The sequence below is a fragment of the Coregonus lavaretus genome, assembly GCF_964263955.1.
Source record: "Coregonus lavaretus genome assembly, chromosome: 3".
Classification (NCBI taxonomy): domain Eukaryota; kingdom Metazoa; phylum Chordata; class Actinopteri; order Salmoniformes; family Salmonidae; genus Coregonus; species Coregonus lavaretus.
The window spans coordinates 29029940-29053649 of NC_139990.1; the positions used below are offsets into that span (position 1 = coordinate 29029940).

Consider the following 23710-nt stretch of genomic DNA (forward strand, 5'->3'; position numbering starts at 1 on the left):
ACCTGGAGTGAAGAGCGGCCACAACCCGTCCTGGCTGAATGCCTACCCTCACACACTCTGTGTGAGGCATCCGCACAGGACGTACAGGGCGGTGTACCCGTAACCTGGTGGCCTTCTGAATCCGCCCCTTTTCTGCCTCCGTCAGCCCCGTCGTCCATGCCGTGTGCCCCCCCCTAAAAATTTTCTGGGGTTGCCTCTCGCCTGTCCGACGTTGACACTGCTGACGCCGCTGCTCCTCTTTCGCCAGGGCCTCTCCCGGCGCTTCCTCCCATGTCCAGTCCAAGTTCTGCCCCGGGACACGCTGCTTGGTCCTTACTTGGTGGGTTTTTCTGTCACGATCGTCGTAAGTAATAGACCAAGGCGCAGCGTGATGAACGAACATGGTTAAACTTTATTATCTTTAGTGATAATAGACCACAATAACCAAAACAAGAAACGACTCGTGAAGTCCACGGTAACAATGACCAACACGGAACAAAAACCCACAAACACAAAGGGAAAACAGACAGTTTAAATATGGCTCCCAATCAGAGACAACCAACGACAGCTGACACTCGTTGCCTCTGATTGGGAGTCACTCTAGCCAACATAGAAATAAACACAACAGAATGAACACACCCTGGCTCAACATATAGAGTCCCAGAGCCAGGGTGTGACACATTATCAACATTCTCATCTAATCAGTGAGCTAGAAGTAAGTCGTTTCACTTCAGGTCACATTCTCTGATGTAGTAAATGTCTAGTAATGTTTGTTATTCAGCTGCATCACTGTTGAAATTTCACAATAAAAATATAGCCAACTTCCTGATAACAGTACCGATATCTATCCTCTGACCTGTCATTTGAAGCAAAGATAACGTTATTTAATAATAATAATTATAATAGGTTTATTTTATATAGTACTTTTCATTACAAAAAGAATCTCAAAGATGTAAAAACAAACAAAACAAATGGGGGGGGGGAGGGAGGGGGGGGGGGGGGTTAGAGCTCGGTGGTAAGGGGACCAGGATTCCGGTGGTAAGTGCGATGACGCGAAAGCGTAAGAATGGCACTGTTAAGATCAGAGATTTGTCTCCTGAAACACCTTCGTTCAAGGTGTACATACCTATCCGCCTCCGAGAGGAAGCGGGCGCTTCAAGTCACGCGGCTCGGGGCTCAACCTGTGGTGTGCTTTGCTCTCCGGAGCAGGTCGCCACTAAAAGGGGTGATCAGTGGGGTAGTGTTGAGTGTAGAGGTGGATCAAATGAATATTCCTAGTGTTTCTGACGCCTGTCATTTGGTGAGACGTAGACCCAGTGGCAATGGCGAGACTGAGAATACTCTGTCAGTCTTGTTGAGATTTGACACAGAGTTTCTACCTGATAAGGTCGGGTTAGGTTATATTTGCTATTCTGTGAGGGCCTATGTTCCAAACCCGCTTCAGTGCTTTAGGTGCCAAGGATTCTGACATGTTGCAGCAGTGTGTAGAAGGGAGATCCCATGATGTGAGAAATGTGCAGGAGTGCATAGTCAAAGGGAGTGTAAAGTTGGGATAGGGAAAGCACTGTATGTCAACTGTGGGGGTGTCCATGCAGCTGGGGATCCGAAGTGCCTTGTGAGAAAGAGACCGGTTAAGATTGCCAGAGTTCGAGTGCGGCAGAAAGTTTCCTATGCTGAGGCAGTGAAGAGAGTAGAGGATAGCCCAAGGGTGAGTGAGTCGACTGGGAGACCCCCAGTGAGTAGGCCTGAGGGGAGCGAGCATAGAGGATGAGTTTTAGTAAAGTTGGAATTCTTGCATTTATAGCCATGGTGAAAACCACAGAGGATATGATGTAGTTGCAGCAGCAGAGAAATATTTGGGTGTGAGAGATTTTAGTCCAGAAGATCTACAGGAAGTTTTGAGAAAGGGGTTCCATCCTCCCAGGCCGTTGAGCCTGGTGCAGGGTTAGATGGTGGTGCAATTTGAGTCTTTCCCATTCCCCTTTTCCCTTTTTTTTTGTGACCAAAATGTGTAATCCGCCAAAAAAAAAATTGTGTATTGCTGCGAAAGGCAGCAATACACAACACAGCGTCTAGTCTGCCGGAAAGCCACATGAAGAAGAAGGCAGGTCTTGGGCGATGGTCTTCCACAGCTTTAGATGATAAGGTGTTGTTCAGCCAGGCAGTTCAGAAAGGCTAGGCAGTAGCTTAAGCAGAGGGAACTTCGATGGCACAGAGAGGGAGCAGCGTCAGTCAGTTACTTATACAGGCCCGGAGCTCTTCATCAGGCACCTCGTTCATTGTCTCCTCCTTCTCCTCTGTAGGTAGGCTGGATAGTCCACTACTGAAGTGTAACACCCACCCGTGCTACACTGTGTCTGAAGTTTCAAATCAAAATCAAATGTTATTTGTCAAATGCGCCGAATACAACAGGCTTAGACCTTACCGTGAAATGCTTACTTACAAGCCCTTAACCAACAATGCAGTTCAAGAAATAGAGTTCAGTAAAAAATTAAATAAAAAGTAACACAATAAAATTACATAACAATAACGATGCTATATACAGGGGGCACCGGTACCGAGTCAATATGCGGCGGTACAGGTTAGTCGAGGTAATTTGTACATGTAGGTAGGGGTAAAGTGACTATGCATGGAAAATAAACAGCGAGTAGCAGCAGGGTAAAAACAAAGGGGGGAGGGGGTCAATGTAAATAGGCCAGGTGGTCATTTGATTGATTGTTCAGCAGTCTTATGGCTTGGGGGTAGAAGCTGTTAAGGAACCTTTTAGACCTAGACTTGGCGCTCCGGTACCACTTGCCATGCGGTAGCAGAGAGAACAGTCTATGACTTGGGTGACTGGATTCTTTGACAATTTTTTGGGCTTTCCTCTGACACCGCCTAGTATATAGGTCCTGGATGGCACGAAGCCGTACGCACTACCCTCTGTAGCGCCATAATGGACAGATGCCGACCAGTTGCCATACCAGGTGGTGATAGTTTGTTAGTGATGTGGACACCAAGGAACTTGAAACTCTAGACCCACTCCACTACAGCCCCGTCGATGTTAATGGGGGCCTGTTTGGCCCACCTTTTCCTGTAGTCCATGATCATCTCCTTTGTCTTGCTCACACTGAGGGAGAAGTTGTTGTCCTGGCACCAAACTGCCAGGTCTCTTACCTCCTCCCTATAGGCTGTCTCATCACTGTCGGTGATCAATCCTACCACTGTTGTGTCATCAGCAAACTTAATGATGGTGTTGGAGTCGTGCTTGGCCACGCAGTCGTGGGTGAACATGGAATACAGGAGGGGACTAAGCACGGACCCCTGAGGGGCCCCGGTGTTGAGGATCTGCGTGGCAGATGTGTTGTTGCCTACCCTTACAACCTGGGGGTGGCCCGTCAGGAAGTCCAGGATCCAGTTGCAGAGGGAGGTGTTTAGTCCCAGGGTCCTTAGCTTAGTGATGAGCTTTGTGGGCACTATGGTGTTGAACGCTGAGCTGTAGTCAATGAACATCATTCTGACATAGGTGTTCCTTATGTCCAGGTGGGAAAGGGCAGTGTGGAGTGCGATTGAGATTGCGTCATCTGTGGATCTGTTAGGGCGGTATGCGAATTGGAGTGGGTCTAGGGTTCCGGGATGATGGTGTTGACGTGAGTGCTACAGGGCGGTAGCCATTTAGGCAGTTTACCTTTGCATTCTTGGGCACAGGGACTATAGTGGTCTGCTTGAAACATGTAGGTATTACAGACTCGGTCAGGGAGAGGTTGAAAATGTCAGTGAAGACACTTGCCAGTTGGTCCGCGCATGCTCTGAGTACACGCCCTGGTAATCCGCGGCCTTGTGAATGTTGAACTGTTTAAAGGTCTTGCTTACATCGGCTAAGGAAAGCATGATCACACAGTCATCCGGAACAGCTGGTGCTCTCATGCATGCTTCCGTGTTGCTTGCCTCGAAATGAGCATAAAAGGCATTTAGCTCGTCTGGTCGGCCCGCGTCACTGGGCAGCTCACGGCTGGATTACCCTTTGTAGTCCGTAATTGTTTGCAAGTCCTGCCACATCCGATGAGCATCAGAGCCGGTATAGTAGGATTCAATCTTAGTTCTGTATTGACACTTTGCCTGTTTGATGGTTTGTCTGAAGGCATAGCGGGATTTCTTATAAGCGTCCATATTAGTGTCCCGCTCCTTGAAAGCGGCAGCTCTAGCCTTTAGCTCGGTGCAGATGTTGCCTGTAATCCATGGCTTCTGGTTGGGATATGTACGTACGGTCACTGTGGGGACGTCATCGTCGATGCACTTATTGATGAAGCCGGTGACTGAGGTGGTATACTCCTCAATGCCATTGGATAAATCACGGGACATATTCCAGTCTGTGCTAGCAAAACGGTCCTGTAGTGTAGCTCCGTATTGAGCGAGTCACTGGTACTTCCTGCTTTAGTTTTTTTTTTGCTTGTAAGCAGGAATCAGGAGGCTAGAATTATGGTCAGATTTGTCAAATGGAGGGCGAGGGAGAGCTTTGTATGTGTCTTTGTATGTGTGTGGAGTAAAGGTTTAAGGCACTTAAACTCATCTTGTACAAAAGGTTAAGGTTACAAAGGTTCTCCATAGTTATTTATCAAAAGTAATCAATATCTTCACTCAATAGACTATCTGCACACATCTAGCGTGAGTTGGCTAAACATTGCTATAACATTCTATTTTATTTATAACAAAACATTTTATTTATGGATAGTGCTGCTGAATTTAAAAGAGTGTATATGTCTTTATTCCACTATCTTATTGAATGAGATGACACATCATCATTTGTAGGACAATTCTGAGCCTGGGAATTGTGATTTATTATGCCTTGCCTCAAACTCAAAATATGCACTGTCCCTCCTACCATTGTTCTCTATGCTTTTACTAACCCCTAGTGGATAAATGTACTACTGCAGTCCCCTAGAAGCAGGAAGTGACGTTTTAGAAAAGCTAACGCGGTTGTCTTGTTTGAAAGAGTCAGTGTTGAGTCGAAACAACACATTTACAAATAAACCAGACACGTAGCTACGATAAATCACAGTTGATAATTGTAAGGACACCACTTTACACTGTAAGTTGATGTGTTTTTATTTCACTAACTTGCTTCATAGTATTTCATTAATTATTTAGCAAGCTAACGCGTTAACTAGCTAGCTATGGCTAACAGTCACTGAGCTTGTTTTATTTTGCTATGGACTCGACGCTATCCATGTCTAGACAGTTCATGATTTTCTTTGGTATGCAAATAATTTACACACGTTTCTATTTATTTAGCTAGTTACGCTAAATCAGACTTTGATACACAATTTACGGCATCGCCACGTTTCGTGAATAACTAGTTAGCTTAGTAGCCCTTGTTCGGGACTCTCAGTTCTCAATAGTGTGCAACTGACTGCAGTTCGGGGCGTTCCTCATCGAGCATTTCATTGGTTCCTTAATGACCCCCCCCAAGCACGCCATTAAAAAAGGTTAAAACGGTGTACAGTGAGTGTGTATTTTGAATGTGTGAGATTATTTTGATGTGATATGAAAGTACAGGGATTTATGTTTCTAGAACCATACCGCAATTGAGTCGATTCACGTGTAGATGGAGTGTTTGTTTGGCTGTTTTGGCTTCGAGACAATTCTCCTTTAAACAGAACATGTAAGGTCCTTGGACTATAAAGAGTAACAATAGGCTCCTTTAATCCATTATTGGGCTAGCTAATTGGTAGCTAGCATAACAAGGGTGCTGTTTATTATATTTACATTTTAGTGTGTTTTCACATATAGTCCTCTTTAAAGTAAACTCTGTAAATGTAAAAAAAAAAAAAAAAAAGAAGAAGCTAAAGAACTCAGTTCTCTTTGTATTCACACTGCCCTTGCCTTTGAATGAGGACTCAACTCTTGCCAGTTCACTTCACCTATTTTGTGATCCGAGTCATTTTAGCATTCACATTGCTATGTTTCGAAAGGAACCAATATATTTTTCCAACATTCACTCAATGCACTGTGGATTTTTACAAAGTGCAGGACAAGCCATTCCATCAGAATGTGTTATCGGACAGCTAGATATACCATATATCTACTTACATTTTGAAAGCTAATCGATTGCATTTAGTTAAAAGATGAGACATAATAATTGTAATCAGAAGATACTTTTACCAATAATATTTACATGTTAACAGAATAAATAGCAGAATAACTGCAGATTAAATAATGCTGTAATTGAAAAATTGTACACCAAGTGTAGGCTACTGCCCCTTTAAGAGCTAGAATGGATTTTGTACCCTATGTTGTGATTTGCACCAAATACTTTGTCTTCTTCTCACACTATTCAAACCCCACAATCGAATAAACAGCTTATGAAGCTCTCTTAGCCTATAGATCACATATTGCTAACAAATAATCTGAACTAAAAACTCCACACATATTTTAGAATATCCTTGACAATCACTAATCAATATGCAAAAACTGCAATTTAAAAAAAACTATTCTGCACATCATAATTTTCTCTTTTGTGGCAGCAATGTGAGGTGCTATGGCAGGGGAAACAGTGTTGCAGTAGTCTAGTGTGTGGTGCGGGAATAATGACAAGCGAACCTGGGGAGCTTTGTGTTCTTATTGCCCTAAAAAAGGGAACCGAACTGCTGAATTCAAGCGAACCGAATTCAGACCACCTCTCGAGATGGTCTCAGTTCGGTTCGCATTTGCGTCTCTTTTGAGGGGTCTGAGTTCCTTTTGGAGTGTTCACACTGCACAAAACATTAAGCAAATCGCACTGAGTTCACAAAAATTGTCTGAAAGGGACCGAGTGTGAAAACACCCGTAGTCATATAGCAGACCACACTTATCCAGAGCGACTTACACTACAGTGCAGTTTCATACATTTTGTACTGGTCCCCCATGGGAATCAAACCCACAACCCTGGCGTTGCAAGCGCCATGCTCTACCAACTGAGCCACACGGGTTAATGCCTCCCTCAAATATCTTTACCTTGGTTGAACAAATCCTTTAAGTAAAGCAGTATCACTTTGGTTTTAATATTTGATAAAAGCTTGTGCAAATTGCCTATGAGTGCTTGCTTACCTGTGTACTCCATTGTGCCAGACCCCCCTCTCACCCTTTGTACTCCCTCCCCATTCCCTTCCTCCCCTTTGCGTCCCTCTTCCCCTCCCTAGGTCCCATATGGCTACACCCTTACCTCAAAAGGGGCCTGGTCTGGCTGGTATGCTCCCCCAGCAGCAGCAGTCCCACCTGCTCCCAGGCTCTGGCTCAGGCCCCGGCCAGCCCCCTATGCTCCCTCAGGGAGCCCTGAGAGAGATCTCCCCTGTGTTCCTCTGTCGCATCGGCCAGGAGACCGTCCAGGACATCGTCACACGCACCATGGAGATCTTCCAGATCACACGAGCCACACAGGTAATGCCAGTGTTTCCCCAAAGGTTGGACACATTCATTTTATACATTATGCCTTCGCATCACATGGGGGGTTAATTAAAGAATGATGTGCTGTCTGTCAGTCTCATTGAGCGTGTCCCCCATAGATATTCAATATAATACTGTTTATAGTATACAGTGCATTCGGAAAGTATTCAAACCCCTTGACTTGTTCAACAATTTGTTACGTTACAGCCTTATTCTAATATGGATTAAATTGTTTTTCCCCCCTCATCAATATACACACAATTCCCCATAATGACAAAGCAAAAACAGGTTTTTATAAATTTTTGCTAATTTATAAAAAATAAAAAATAAAACGGAAATATCACATTTACATAAGTATTCAGACCTTTTACTCAGTACTTTGTTGAACACCTTTGGCAGCGATTACAGCCTTGAGTCTAATTTGGGTATGACGCTACAAGCTTGGCACCTGTATTTGGGGAGTTTCTCCCATTCTTCTCTGCAGATCCTCTCAAGCTTTGTCAGGTTGGATGGGGAATGTCGCTGCCCAGCTATTTTCAGGTCTCTCCAGAGATGTTAAATCGGGTTCAAGTCCGGGGTCTGGCTGGGCCTCTCAAGGACATTCAGAGACTTGTCCCGAAGCAACTCCTGCATTGTCTTGGCTGTGTGCTTAGGGTCGTTGTCCTGTTGGAAGGTGAACCTTCGCCCCAGTCTGAGGTCTTGAGTGCTCTGGAGCAGGTTTTCTCCCAGTCCCTGCCGCTGAAAAACATCCCCACAGCATGATACTGCCGCCACCATGCTTCACTGTAGGGATGGTGCCAGTTTTCCTCCAGAGCTGACGCTTCGCATTCAGGCTAGAGAGTTCAATCTTGGTTTCATCAGACCAGAGAATCTTGTTTCTCATGGTCTGAGAGTCCTTTAGGTGCCTTTTGGCAATCTCCAAGCGGGCTGTCATGTGCCTTTTACTGAGGAGTGGCTTCCGTCTTGCCACTCTACCATAAAGGCCTGATTGGTGGAGTGCCACAGAGATGGTTGTCCTTCTGGAAGGTTCTCCCATCTACACAGAGGAAATCTGAAGCTCTGTCAGAATGACCATCGGGTTCTTGGTCACCTCCCTGAACAAGGCCCTTCTCCCCCGATTGCTCAGTTTGGCCAGGCGGTCAGCTCTAGGAAGAGTCTTGGTGGTTCCAAACTTCTTCCATTTAAGAATGATGGAGGCCACTGTGTTCTTGGGGACCTTCAATGCTGCAGAAATGTTTTGGTACCCTTCCCCAGATCTGTGCCTCGACACAATCCCGTCTCGGATCTCTACGGACAATTCCTTCGAAATCATGGCTTGGTTTTTGGCTGACATTCACTATCAACTGTGGGACCTTATATAGACAGGTGTGTGCCTTTCCAAATCATGTCCAATCAATTGAATTTATCACAGGTAGACTCCAATCAAGTTGTAGAAACATCTAAAGGATGATCAATGGAAACAGGATGCACCTGAGCTCAATTTCAAGTCTCATAGCGAAGGGTCTGAATAGGGCTGTGGCGGTCACGAAATTTCGTCAGCCGGTGATTGTCAAGCAAATAACTGTCGGTCTCACGGTAATTGACCGTTAATTAACAAACACATTTAGCATCTCCTGGCTTCCACACACAGCCTACAAGCCACTGATGCAGACCTTTGGAACATCTACATTTAAAAAAGTCTAATAAATCCATGTAATAACCTACACCTTCACTATAAATCCATTATTATAGAAAGGATATTTTCTCCAAATGATTTGAGGGAGTGCGCACATGCGGCGGTTATTCTGTGTTGAACGGTTAACAAAGAAATAGGTACTCCTATATGCTTAATTTAGAGTTATTTATGTAACTTTAGTTGTTCTACAAATGTTGGGCTATATGTTTAGATTTTTAATACATTGTAAGGCTGCATGATGCGACTAATTATGATTAGAAAAAAGTTGCTTGAAAGGCATGAGCTCTGCTTTGTTTTTTGTGCAGGCTGTACACACTTCGTCAGTCTCTCATTCACAATTTGAGAAGCACTTGATAATGCCACGAATCTCCCGGCGGCATCCCCTTTGTGTGGCCATATCGAATTTCCCAGCGGCATCCCCTTTGTGTGGCCATAATGCACCCTATAAAAATCCATGCCTTTTGCAGCCCTTCTCCCTGAGTGCTGCCTGCTCCGAAGCACTTCTCACTCACACGGCTCTCATCACGTGATCTGGTCTTTCTCACAGGCTACAAGTGAAGACAGACGCATCAGAGATGCAACTGCGCGCTTCCTTATCCAATGCCGAGGTGCATATTGAAGATATTGGAAGAACTGTCCACATTTACTTTTCGTCAGCCAACAAGATGAGTAGGCCTAACGAACAGCCAAAGCAAATATTCCAAACATAGTCTGGGACAATTGTGGGATGCGATAGATCCCAAAATAATACAACCACTATCATCAAAAAACCTTTTTTACGTAATGAGGCTGACGCAACAGATCAGAATGTTTAGCTTAAAATGTTGATAAACTATTAGGCTATTTCTTCACATTATAAGCGCAGCAATGCGCACACAGCAGTAGGCTATAAGCGTGAATGTTCCATTAGCAGGAAAACCCCATTATCAAAAGTGACCACAAATGCGATTATGCATGTAATGCTTTTATGATAAAGGTGCATTTCTTTGGTGAAAATTATTTTCCCCAAACTTGAAACGCACGTGCTGATTATGTATGCCAGTTAGGCTCTACACCCCTTGTAAAGCGGATTAATGTGCTTAATTTTAAGAAGTTATTTGGCCACTTTAGTTGTGATACAAACCTTATTAAAACATATAGGTTAGGCTACATTAGGTGTATGATTAAAAAAAAGGCATCGTTTCTTATGCTGGGCATCATTCACAAGTGCTAAGCTAATATTGTCACCCATCAGACTATTCTTGATTTAATCTTGTCTTTACATATACTAAATAATATGTGTGAAATTCGTTTTGATTTAGAATGGACCATTATCATGAACCGGTATCGAAACAGGGACAGGGGAAAAAATACATTTAATCTCTGCACTTAAATAGCGAATGGAGGACGCTTTTCCTGTGGTTCATTTTCATACCAGCCAGGTAGGCTATGCACCTGTTGTAAAGATAAGCAATGTGCTTAATATTAGGAAAGTTGAGAAATAAATATAGTAGGCCTAGCCTATAGAAAGCTGATGGGATCCTCCTCTTTTTAATAAGAGTCCATCACTCAGTTTTCTTGCACAATTTCATACATGAGCTCATGTGCTCTCATTAAGTGTTTGATTAGATTTTCGAAAACATTTGCATTGATGTCAGAGTGATTAGAGGGACAATGCTGTCTCTCCAACTGCTGAGTACCAGGCAATTAGCAAGTTTGGTAGGCTACTAATGACCATCAGCAGCATCAGAGCTTGGAGAAGCCTAATTACCGTGACTAAACGGTCACCTGGAATTTGACTGCCTTCATGATGCGTGACCACCGGTGTGGCAGTAATACGGTCACCGCAACAGCCTTAGGTCTGAATACTTATGTAAATAAGGTATTTACATTTTTTTTTTAAAATACATTTGCAAGCAGTTCTAAAAACCTGTTTTCGCTTTGTCATTATGGGGTATTGTGTGTAGATTGAGGAATTTCTATTGAATCCATTTTAGAATAAGGCTGTAACGTAACAAAATGTGGAAAAAGTCGAGGTCTGAATACATTCCGAATGCACTGTACATACAATATACTATTAGCCTCATTCTGTGGTTATTCCTGCTCTTTCCCCCCGTCTGTCAGCTGCCTAACGGGGTGACCCAGAGCCAGGCTGTGTATCAGGACCGCTTTGGGAAACTCCAGGAGCACCTCCGTCAGCTGGCCCTGCTCTTCCGCAAGCTCCGCCTCCTCTACGAGCGCTGTGTGGAGATGACCTCTGACCTGCAGGAAGAACCCTCAGAGGTAGGGCTCAACTTCCGCATTGTCTCCGTACTGCTGTGCTGTTTGTTGCTACTTGGCTACCTGCCAAACTATTCACGTTTTACTTTTAATAAACGTTTAATCAATCTCTGTGTTCAACAAATTTACCAACTTTTTAGTTTTGTCCTCACTCATCTTTTTTCGTTAAACTTTTTCACCCCGGACGTTTATCCCGAGACAGAAGAGTCATTTTCCTGTGCGTTTTAGCTGCCAACTTTACGTTATTTTCCTTTTTTCCATCGCAACTTTTTTCCCTTATTCAACTTTTTCACTCCGGACGCTTTATCTGGACATGGTTCATCAACATCTTCAACAGCCGAAGCTAAGTAGTAACATTAACATGATGTCTTCTAATTGCAGTCGCTGTACTCATAATATACAGGAGAATTCTCGCCTTACGGCGAGAATAGCTGTGCTACAAGCCCAGCTTCAGACGCAATCGTTAGGCAAGGGTAATATCAGTGTAGGAAAGGAAGAAACAGCGTCTGTGCCACCAGTAAGTACAGACAGTAACGTTAGTATAAATCCCCCCGCACAGTCCCCGCAGCCGGACAACTTTCTCATGGCTTCTGGAGGGAAATACTGTTGGAATGCTCAACCGGTGTCGCTCATTCAGCCGACAGAAACCTTCAACCGGTTTTCCCCATTATGTAGCAAGTCGGAGTCTGAGTCTGAGTCTTCTCTAGTCTCTACTCCTCCCGTTACGGGGTCTGAGACTCCGAAGGCTCCCACCATTAGCTCTGACAAATTGAAAACCCTAGTCATTGGCGACTCCATTACCCGCAGTATTAGACTTAAAACGAATCACCCAGCGATCATACACTGTTTACCAGGGGGCAGGGCTACCGACGTTAAGGCTAATCTAAAGATGGTGCTGGCTAAAGCTAAAACTGGCGAGTGTAGAGAGTATAGAGATATTGTTATCCACGTCGGCACCAACGATGTTAGGATGAAACAGTCAGAGGTCACCAAGTGCAACATAGCTTCAGCGTGTAAATCAGCTAGAAAGATGTGTCGGCATCGAGTAATTGTCTCTGGCCCCCTCCCAGTTAGGGGAAGTGACGAGCTCTACAGCAGAGTCTCAGCACTTAATCGCTGGTTGAAAACTGTTTTCTGCCCCTCCCAAAAGATAACATTTGTGGATAATTGGCCCTCTTTCTGGGACTCACCCACAAACAGGACCAAGCCTGACCTGCTGAGGAGTGACGGACTCCATCCTAGCTGGAGGGGTGCTCTCCTCTTATCTACCAACATAGATAGGGCTCTAACTCCTCTAGCCCCACAGTGAAATAGGGTGCAGGCCAGGCAGCAGGCTGTTAGCCAACCTGCCAGCTTAGTGGAGTCTGCCAATAGCACAGTCAGTGTAGTCAGCTCAGCCATACCCATTGAGACTGTGTCTGTGCCTCGATCTAGGTTGGGCAAAACTAAACATGGCGGTGTTCACCCTAGCAATCTTATTAGGATAAAGACCTCCTCCATTCCTGCCATTATTGAAAGAGATCGTGATACCTCACATCTCAAAATAGGGTTACTTAATGTTAGATCCCTCACTTCAAAGGCAGTCATAGTCAATGAACTAATCACTGATCATAATCTTGATGTGATTGGCCTGACTGAAACATGGCTTAAGCCTGATGAATTTGCTGTGTTAAATGAGGCCTCACCTCCTGGTTACACTAGTGACCATATTCCCCGTGCATCCCGCAAAGGCGGAGGTGTTGCTAACATTTACGATAGCAAATTTCAATTTACAAAAAAAAAAATGGCGTTTTCATCTTTTGAGCTTCTAGTCATGAAATCTATGCAGCCTACTCAATCACTTTTTATAGCTACTGTTTACAGGCCTCCTGGGCCATATACAGCGTTCCTCTCTGAGTTTCCTGAATTCCTATCAGACCTTGTAGTCATAGCAGATCATATTCTAATTTTTGGTGATTTTAATATTCACATGGAGAAGTCCACAGACCCACTCCAAAAGTCTTTCGGAGCCATTATCGACTCAGTGGGTTTTGTCCAACATGTCTCTGGACCTACTCACTGCCACAGTCATACTCTGGACCTAGTTTTGTCCCATGGAATAAATGTTGTAGATCTTAATGTTTTTCCACAAAATCCTGGACTATCGGACCACCATTTTATTACGTTTGCAATCGCAACAAATAATCTGCTCAGACCCCAACCAAGGAGCATCAAAAGTCGTGCTATAAATTCTCAGACAACACAAAAATTCATTGATGCCCTTCCAGACTCCTTCTGCCTACCCAAGGACGTCAGAGGACAAAAATCAGTTAACCACTTAACTGAAGAACTCAATTTAACCTTGCGCAATACCCTAGATGCAGTTGCACCCCTAAAAACGAAAAACATTTGTCATAAGAAACTAGCTCCCTGGTATACAGAAAATACCCGAGCTTTGAAGCAAGCTTCCAGGAAATTGGAACGGAAATGGCGCCACACCAAACTGGAAGTCTTCCGACTAGCTTGGAAAGACAGTACCGTGCAGTACCGAAGAGCCCTCACTGCTGCTCGATCATCCTACTTTTCCAACTTAATCGAGGAAAATAAGAACAATCCAAAATTTCTTTTTGATACTGTTGCAAAGCTAACTAAAAAGCAGCATTCCCCAAGAGAGGATGGCTTTCACTTCAGCAGTGATAAATTCATGAACTTCTTTGAGGAAAAGATCATGACCATTAGAAAGCAAATTACGGACTCCTCTTTGAATCTGCGTATTCCTCCAGGGCTTAGCTGTCCTGGATCTGCACAGCTCTGCGAGGGCCTGGGATCGGGAGAGACACTTAAGTGTTTTAGTACTATATCTCTTGACACAATGATGAAAATAATCATGGCCTCTAAACCTTCAAGCTGCATACTGGATCCTATTCCTACTAAACTGCTGAAGGAGCTGCTTCCTGTGCTTGGCCCTCCTATGTTGAACATAATAAACAGCTCTCTATCCACCGGATGTGTACCAAACTCACTAAAAGTGGCAGTGATAAAGCCTCTCTTGAAAAAGCCAAACCTTGACCCGGAAAATATAAAAAACTATCGGCCTATATCGAATCTTCCATTCCTCTCAAAAATTTTAGAAAAAGCTGTTGCGCAGCAACTCACTGCCTTTCTGAAGACAAACAATGTATACGAAATGCTTCAGTCTGGTTTTAGACCCCATCATAGCACTGAGACTGCACTTGTGAAGGTGGTAAATGACCTTTTAATGGCGTCAGACCGAGGCTCTGCATCTGTCCTCGTGCTACTAGACCTTAGTGCTGCCTTTGACACCATCGATCACCACATTCTTTTGGAGAGACTGGAAACCCAAATTGGTCTACACGGACAAGTTCTGGCCTGGTTTAGATCCTACCTGTCGGAAAGATATCAGTTTGTCTCTGTGAATGGTCTGTCCTCCGACAAATCAACTGTACATTTCGGTGTTCCTCAAGGTTCCGTTTTAGGACCACTATTGTTTTCACTATATATTTTACCTCTTGGGGATGTTATTCGAAAACATAATGTTAACTTTCACTGCTATGCGGATGACACACAGCTGTACATTTCAATGAAGCATGGTGAAGCCCCAAAATTGCCCTCGCTAGAAGCCTGTGTTTCAGACATAAGGAAGTGGATGGCTGAAAACTTTTTACTTTTAAACTCGGACAAAACAGAGATGCTTGTTCTAGGTCCCAAGAAACAAAGAGATCTTCTGTTAAATCTGACAATTAATCTTGATGGTTGTAAAGTCGTCTCAAATAAAACTGTGAAGGACCTAGGCGTTACTCTTGACCCTGATCTCTCTTTTGACGAACATATCAAGACTGTTTCAAGGACAGCTTTTTTCCATCTACGTAACATTGCAAAAATCAGAAATTTTCTGTCCAAAAATGATGCAGAAAAATTAATCCATGCATTTGTTACTTCTAGGTTAGACTACTGCAATGCTCTATTTTCCGGCTACCCGGATAAAGCACTAAATAAACTTCAGTTAGTGCTAAATACGGCTGCTAGAATCCTGACTAGAACCAAGAAATTTGATCATATTACTCCAGTGCTAGCTTCCCTACACTGGCTTCCTGTTAAGGCAAGGGCTGATTTCAAGGTTTTACTGTTAACCTATAAAGCGTTACATGGGCTTGCTCCTACCTATCTTTCCGAGTTGGTCCTGCCGTACATACCAATACGTACGCTACGGTCACAAGACGCAGGCCTCCTAATTGTCCCTAGAATTTCTAAGCAAACAGCGGGAGGCAGGGCTTTCTCCTATAGATCTCCATTTTTATGGAACAGTCTGCCTACCCATGTGAGAGACGCAGACTCGGTCTCAACCTTTAAGTCTTTACTGAAGACTTATCTCTTCAGTAGGTCATATGATTGAGTGTAGTCTGGCCCAGGAGTGTGAAGGTGAACGGAAAGGCTGGAGCAACGAACAGCCCTTGCTGTCTCTGCCAGGCCGGTTCCCCTCTCCACTGGGGTTCTCTGCCTCTAACCCTGTTGCAGGGGCTGAGTCACTGGCTTGCTGGTGCTCTTTCATGCCGTCCCTGGGAGGGGTGCGTCACTTGAGTGGGTTGAGTTACTGACGTGATCTTCCTGTCTGGGTTGGCGCCCCCCCTTGGTTTGTGCTGTGGTGGAGACCTCTGTGGGCTATACTTGGCCTTGTCTCAGGATTGTAAGTTGGTGGTTGGGGATATCCCTCTAGTGGTGCGGGGGCTGTGCTTTGGCGGAGTGGGTGGGGTTATATCCTTCCTGTTTGGCCCTGTCCGGGGGTTTCTTCGGATGGGGCCACAGTGTCTCCGGACCGCTCCTGTCTCAGCCTCCAGTATTTATGCTGCAGTAGTTTATGTGTCGGGGGGCTGGGGTTAGTTGGTTATACCTGGAGTACTTCTCCTGTCTTATCCAGTGTCCTGTGTGAATTTAAGTATGCTCTCTCTAATTCTCTCGTTCTCTCTTTCTCTCTGAGAACCTGAGCCCTAGGACCATACGTCAGGACTACCGGGCATGATGACACCTTGCTGTCCCCAGTCCGCCTGGCCTTGCTGCTATTCCAGTTTCAACTGTTCTGCCTGCGGCTACGAAACCCCTACCTGTCCCAGACCTGCTGTTTTCAACTCTTAATGATCGGCTATGAAAAGCCAACTGAGAGACCTGAGCCCTAGGACCATACGTCGGGACTACCGGCCGTGGTGACTCCTTGCTGTCCCCAGTCCGCCTGGCCTTGCTGCTATTCCAGTTTCAACTGTTCTGCCTGCGGTTATGGAACCCCTACCTGTCCCAGACCTGCTGTTTTCAACTCTTAATGATCGGCTATGAAAAGCCAACTGAGATTTATTCCTGATTATTATTTGACCATGCTTGTCACTTATGAACATTTTTGAACATCTTGGCATGGTTCTGTTATAATCTCCACCCGGCACAGCCAGAAGAGGACTGGCCACCCCTCATAGCCTGGTTCCTCTCTAGGTTTCTTCCTAGGTTTTGCCTTTCTAGGGAGTTTTTCCTAGCCACCATGCTTCTACACCTGCATTACTAGCTGTTTGGGGTTTTAGGCTGGGTTTCTGTACAGCACTTCGAGATATTAGCTGATGTAAGAAGGGCTATATAAAATAAAATTGATTGATTGATTGATTGAATTAAATCTGTCTGTCTATGTACAAAATCGCTCTACTGAGCCTATCCAAGCTGTACTGGGCTGGCTTGGTTATGCATTCACCATAGTTGCTGGAATGGATCATGTAAAAAATTAAATATCCTAGCCAGTACGATTCGGGTCTGCCCTCTAGTGTGAGTCAGGCACGTTTGTCTTTCTGTCTATACACAAGCTCTACCTTTTTTTCTGTCTATCTGTACTTTGTCACCTTTGACAGTATATTACTTGTCCTGCAGTTGTTTCGATGCGTGCCAATGATGTGATAAACTTAGTGTATAATACATTTTCTTTCCAGCTGGTGCCATATGTAGGAGAGGAGATAGCCCCTGTGAGAGTGGATCCCTGCAGTCTGGCTGTAAACCAGGAGAGACAAGAAGTGCTGGAGGTTTGTGACGTGTCCACTTCCTCTGTACGTCACTGATTCAATATTGTTTCTTGGATGACAACCAATAGTTAGTACAGTGACAGTACATTTCCTTGATTCTGATTGGGTTCTGTGTCATGGTCCCTCCCACAGAAGGTGAGGCAGAAAAACCAGGAGATGAAGATTCTGATGGACCAGATGAGGAACCTGTTATGGGACGTCAACGCCATGCTGACACTCAGGAAATGACATCACAGATGAACTCACCCCCTCCCTCACTGCACTTCACGATGCCCTCCCACTAGGGGCCATTAATTATTACTGACCAAGAAAACTCTAGGCCCTAGTACCTCCAACCATTGTTGTGCTGGTGTGAGACAGACCGCTGGAAGCTTTGGGTGATCTACCTTTACAGTATGGTGCTTTCAGAGACATTGAATGAACTGACTTTACTTTAAAATGTTTTTACTACATATGTTTTGTACTGTCAATATGAGTTCAGACTTGCAAAGCCTCAGGTGAATTTCCTGCCTTTTTTTGGGTGGTAAGCACTGACCCAGGACCAGCTAAATAAACTTTAATTCAGTGTTATGAATTCCACTCAGTGCCCAAAGGGCTGATCTAGTGTCAGTGCTTAACATCTGCCCTTATTCTTTGTGTACCAACACTAGTGAGTGTCACCTGTGAACTGAGTTGAAGACAATGGTATCTCATCACAACTTAGCCCATGGCAGCTATTTATCTCAGGTATGTGTGTGTCTTAGCATCATTAATGAGGTTAGCTTCCTAAGTGCTGGGCAACACACCTGCTTACCTTAAGGGTTGAGGACCTTGCATGCCGACTGCTGAGGAGTCGGAAGTATCATGCGTGTGAATCTATTTTTGTACACTGTGCAGGATCTCAGAGAAAGCACAAGCAATAGGTTACTGAGTCTTTTTCTACAAAATAAATACATTGTAAAAACACAGATTTTTGTGAGATGTTTGCTTTGCCTTTTATACTTTTAAGGGTCTGGTGAATGCAGTTGAAGTAATGCTTTGTGATGTCAAAAGTCTACATCTGCGTTGAATACCACCGTTTGCACTGTTTTTATTGGTCTTAGTTACATTTACATTTACGTCATTTAGCAGACGCTCTTATCCAGAGCGACTTACGTGATGTGAAATGAACCAATCGCTTTGCGACATTCCCAACTCGCAGATGTGCTGGAGTGCACTGCACCATTAACTGTCCTCTTGGCGCCTTCCTTCGATATGAAATACTGTTCCTCTCCATTCAAACAGCAATGGGAGTGAGTGACATCTTCAACAAGTGTTCATTCACCCATCCATTATCAATGGAGAACCAATCACAGGGGACATAAGGCCTCCTCCATATGTTATCTCCTCCAATAGCCCGTTGTCTCAGACCCCTGGAGGCGGAGTCTCTCTTAGCTTTAGGTCCCCTTCCTATTTCTTTTATCATCAGATCAGTCCACCCATGTCTGTCTTTCTACATTGAACCACCAGACCAGGCCTCCACACAGTGTTTCCCTCTCAGTCTGTCGGTCCCCGTCAGGCACGTTCCAGGTCCTTGTACTTCTTGCGCAGGACAGACACCTGGTCCTTGAAGAGCAGGGGGTCCAGGCGGAACTGGGAGTGGACCAGGGGCATGTAGCCGAACCATCTGGCAAAGCTGTTCACACACTCCTGTCTCTGGGTAAAGTGCTCTGGGTTGGCCCACGGAGCGCTCATCTTCGTACCCTAGAAGGACGAGAGGAAAAGAGGATGTGGAGAGAGAAGAGGGTGAGTTTGAAACCAAGATCGTCGTACACACTGTTGCACATAACGCCAATGTACAGACGGGATGTACAAATGGAATTATGGTTCTCTGTATACCGTGGGAATGTATACTGTAGACAATTACTGGTGTCGAGATTCCTCAATCTTATCTATAGGCTGATAAAGATGTATGGCTGATGTAAAGTATATTTCCTGTCAGAAAACTAGGGAACTGTTAAAATTACGATGGCTAATTGATCTCACGTCTGATACAGATAGGGTTGTTCTCTCCAATCTGACAGAGTAGGGCGAGATACTGTGACATACACGGTCTGGGATAATCTCATCTTCACTAAAATAAACCGGAGCAAGGTATTGTTAGGTAAAAAGGAGTTGTCATTCTTATCAGCCATTGTCAATTATAGGCAGCAGATGTTTACAGGTTTTGTTGAGGTTGTTCAATGGGCTGACTTTCAGCCGGGGTCATTTGAACAGAAAGTTTTGCACTTGATTATTATTGTGTATTCTCGCAGCAATAACAGACTGGCGAGGGTGCAGAGAAGGATTGAATGATTATTGTTGTGTAAAAATATATCTATAACAGGTTGAACTCTGTCTAACCCTTGTTAATAAGCTGTCTATCTATTCATTCTGCTATTGGTTGATCTTTAAATTTAAGAAAACAAATTAAATGTAACAAACTTTTTTGGACACCAAGACAACAAATGTTATGCTTTATATACAGTATCACGACTACAGCAATAAATAACTAATTGGTCAGACATCCAACTGATGGGAGTGGCCTCACCTGTGGGCTGGGCAGCTCATTGGTCAAATTCACCATTGATGGGTGTCGCCTCACCTGTGAGCTGGGCAGCTCCTTGTACTGCTTCCTCTGGGCCACTTTGATTGGCGGCAGGTGGGTGACGGAGGAAACCAGGAAGTTCATGAGGATGTCCTCACAGTTGGAGGTGCGGTCCACCAGTGCCCGCAGTGAGGGGGGCAGGTAGTGGGAGAACAGGTAGTGATAGTACCTGATGGAGAGGAAATGGAAGGGTGAGAGATAGCAAAGTGATCACTAAAATGGCAAATAAATAGTTGATGTGCACAATGTATCTACTTGTCAGATCTTGTTGGTTGGAATATTGATATTGAACTGTACATTAAGCCTGGTAATACATTCTTCTAAGGGCAAAATGTAAGTGGCCACAGCTCATAGACCATCTGTTTAATGATCTTCGTTTGTTTACTATGTTTTTCTATTGTGTGTCAGTAGAGCAACTGCTCAGTTGTGCATGATGTTAGTCATAGAAATAGAATCCATAGAAAGGGCTTGGAACCTCTAACCCTGGCAATTTGACTGGTTAACTTGAATGGGGAGGTCCGTTCTACCTGTGGTAGAAGGCTGCTCCCGTCAGAACGATGGAGTACTCGTTAGTCCACTTGGAGGTGTACCCCCACGCATGCTTCACTGGGTCCCAGAAGTGACTCCTGGGGGGGTAGCCCACGATGCGCTCAGGAAAACTCCTCCACACCAAGAAGGCAAAGTTCACCTGCGGGAAGAGTGAGTACAGTTAGATGGGTAAAGTGGGTGTGTGTTTTCTACCACAGTGTGTAGTTGTTTAGGAAGGTCATACCTCACTGGTCAGCAGGACTGTATCTTCATCCAGACTCAGCACTGCCTCTGTCTCTATGGCCACGTTGGGCAGGAAACGACTGCTCGTCTGGAGAAGGGGGATCGAGAGAGAGATAATCATTTCCATTCCTTATTAAGGTTGACAGTGGTTGGTTTATGTGTGGGAAAATGAAGGAATGACAGGGACACTGTCCGCTCCACTGAGGTCTGTGGTATGGGGAGAGAGAGGATGAGTCAATGTCACGGATGTGTGAATGACAAGCAGTGAAAAAGGAAGGATTTTACTCCCATAGATTCACTCTGTTTTGTGGTTAGAGGGCGGGGTAGACAGACAGAGAGAGGCACAGAGAGAGGCAGACAGTGTATCATTCTGCCTCTCCCGTGGCCTGACTTGGGTTTTGGTGACGTCATTGTCACTCACCTTCCTCCTGCCGTCTGTCACAGTGAGGGGGACAGGCATGGGGGGCCATTTACTCCTGTGGGGCGGCGGCTTCTCACTGTTCCACAGGATGATGATCTAGAGGTGGAGGGAATAGTGTGTGACACAATAAGCATAAGGGTTATTAGGCTTAATGAAGCAATGTAGAGTTGTCCATTTGTTACCTATGACCTCTTATTCACCAACACGCTAAAAACACACTCACCTGTGTACAGTATTTGGACTTGGAGACCACCTGAAGCAGCTTCATGATTGGCTGAGACTGGGAGACCAATGGGGAGACGGCATGGATGATGGCGGTGAACTCTTGACCTGGACTGACCCCTGCAGGAAGGAACGAGGAGTTTCTACTTTTACTATCTACCTTGTACATTGTTGCATATATGAAAGTAGTAACATATTTACTGTAGGAGCCAAATATTAGATTTGCTTTATATACTATTTATTATAAACTTTATGAAATATCTATTTTTGTTTTATCAGAGGAGACCCTATAGATGAGATATAATTATAAGGATGAGCCAGTCTAGTCAGGTAGGTCTGAACTAGTCGGAACCGGTCCAGTCCGGTCTGGTTCCTACCTAGGCTCAGGTAGTAGAAGGGGAAGTGGGCCAAGTGAGTGGAGTACTCTGGCAGGACAAGCAGGCCTCCTGGTAAGGAGTTCCACATGTACTTATTTCTGGAGACGTGGGAGAACACCCGGTCCTTGATTATCTGAGAGAGAGAGCGCGATGACAAGGTGAGAAGGTTTAAGGGGAGCTACTGTATGTTAATATGTTAGAACGCCCTGATGTACCCATATGTTCAAACCTTAATTATCTATGTCCATATGGGCTGGCCAACTTTGTGTGTGTAAAACTGAAGTAATCACATCAAGAATACAAACGCAGCAATCTTAAGTACATGCACTTGCTCACTTTGACCAGCTAGTGTCAGTATAAGAACAAAACATCCAATCCAATACGTGTTCATTAGAGCACATCGCAGCAAAATATAATTGCCACAGAAAACAAAAACAAGCATTTCTTATTGGACAATGTCCAGGTACTGTTTCAGTCCGTTTTCTCCCATTTGGTGCCTAATGAACAGGACTCCTTATCACCTACCTCCAGTGTGGTGAGGACTATCTTGTCTACGGAGGAGAAGTAGGCCTCCCACAGCATCTGGGTCCGCTGCCTCAGAGCTAGGACCCGCTCATTTCCCACCGCACGCACCGTAGACGGGACCTGGGAGAGAGAGGAAGACGAGGGAGAGAGGGTGGAAGTTGAGGGAGAGAGCAAGGGTGCGTGAGATAGAAAAGGAAGAGCATAGCAGGCAAGGTCAATCATGTATTCAACAGGATAAAACAATCAGAATGTTGCTGAATGAAATGTACTTCATAGAATGACACTGCTCTCTACACTGCCTGGTAAAATAATAACATTTTCTTACAGTATAATGTTACATTTTTACCTGCAAGGCTGAACCAACTGGCAGTCAATAACCCTTACTATGGAGGAAGACAGGGAAAGTGGGAAGACACTAGCTACATTATTTAAATCCAGCCAGAGTCAAATCCACTATCAATGGTATTGTTTTGCCAGAGGGAGAGCTTGGGTTCAGGAAAGGTTCCCAGCAGCTACCCTAGCTCACCTACCTCTGTCTATAGCGCAGACTACTTCCATCAGAAGTAGTACTCTTATTTCTCACATGATTTACCTGAAACCAACATTTCAGGCAAGTTACATGTTACATGATGACACTACGCTCTACTAGAGGAAAATAAAAAGGGGTCACCCCACTGGCACCAAACGAAAATAGCCCAAATTCAACCCATTCATTCTCCTAAACTAAATACTATGAATGTGTCAGCTAGCTGAAGAAATAGGAAATATATCCAGTAGACTCACCTAACCTGTAAGTCTACAACAGGCAGTTACTTTGGATAAAAACATCTGCTAAATGGCCATGTGATTTGATTATTATTAAAGTTAGCCTAGTAGGGAAGTCTGCATCTTCTACAGTGATGTTAAAAGGCCAGTCAGATAGCCAGTTGACTCCCCTAGAACTTAGTCTACCATATAACAGCTCTTCTAATGATAGGGACCTGAGGAAGCAAAGGGCCTCCCTCCTCTTTCACTCTCTCCATCTCCTCTCTCTCTCCTCCCTCTCACTCTTTCTCTCCTCCAACTCTCATCTCTAGATCTGAAAGAGAGATTCACCTCTCAATGATCTCCTGTCTCTCTGATGTGCTTGGCCCCATTCAACCTCCTGTCACCAGCTTTATTTCCTCAAAACTCACAAGGCGTGTGTGTGTTTGTGTGCGTGGAGTGTTAGAGGGGGAGGAGTGTGTGTGTACATGCGAGCGCACGTGTTTATGGGTGCACACGTGGGCCTAACGTTGTTGCGGTCAATTCCATTTTGAATCTGTAAATTCTATGATTTTAACATGTCCCATGATGTACTTTCAAAAATGCTATTTAGCTAGCTATTAGCTAGCTATTAGCTAGCTGAATGTCAGGTTATTTCCTGTATCAACTGGGTTCAAACATAAT

The 23710-nt window shown here is 44.6% G+C and overlaps 2 protein-coding genes across 3 annotated transcripts in view; one reads left to right on the top strand and one right to left on the bottom strand.

Annotated features, from left to right (window-relative positions):
• The first annotated feature begins 4904 nt into the window (after nt 1-4904).
• LOC311122875 (mediator of RNA polymerase II transcription subunit 30-like) lies at nt 4905-18308 on the top strand. Of its 2 annotated transcripts, none has more exons than XM_084158115.1 (5): nt 4905-5047; nt 7066-7374; nt 11159-11317; nt 17272-17361; nt 17494-18308. In XM_084158115.1, the coding sequence occupies exons 2-5, from the start codon at nt 7144-7146 to the stop codon at nt 17587-17589; spliced, it is 576 nt and encodes a 191-aa protein (XP_084014241.1). In that variant the 5' UTR covers nt 4905-5047; nt 7066-7143; the 3' UTR covers nt 17590-18308. The 2 variants fall into 2 exon arrangements, with proteins under 2 accessions (XP_084014241.1, XP_084014240.1); XM_084158114.1 differs by having other exon boundaries at nt 4909-5047; nt 7137-7374.
• A 94-nt stretch (nt 18309-18402) lies between these two features.
• LOC311116138 (exostosin-1c-like) overlaps nt 18403-23710 on the bottom strand; it is a 67286-nt gene continuing 61978 nt past the window's right edge. Inside the window, exons 5-12 of the mRNA XM_084157382.1 lie at nt 22283-22402; nt 21758-21890; nt 21382-21500; nt 21159-21254; nt 20739-20825; nt 20494-20654; nt 19964-20135; nt 18403-19083 (exon numbers count right to left, since the gene is read on the bottom strand). Coding sequence (XP_084013508.1) covers nt 18895-19083; nt 19964-20135; nt 20494-20654; nt 20739-20825; nt 21159-21254; nt 21382-21500; nt 21758-21890; nt 22283-22402 — 1077 coding nt within the window. The 3' untranslated portion in view covers nt 18403-18894. The remainder of the gene's footprint in view (nt 19084-19963; nt 20136-20493; nt 20655-20738; nt 20826-21158; nt 21255-21381; nt 21501-21757; nt 21891-22282; nt 22403-23710) is intronic.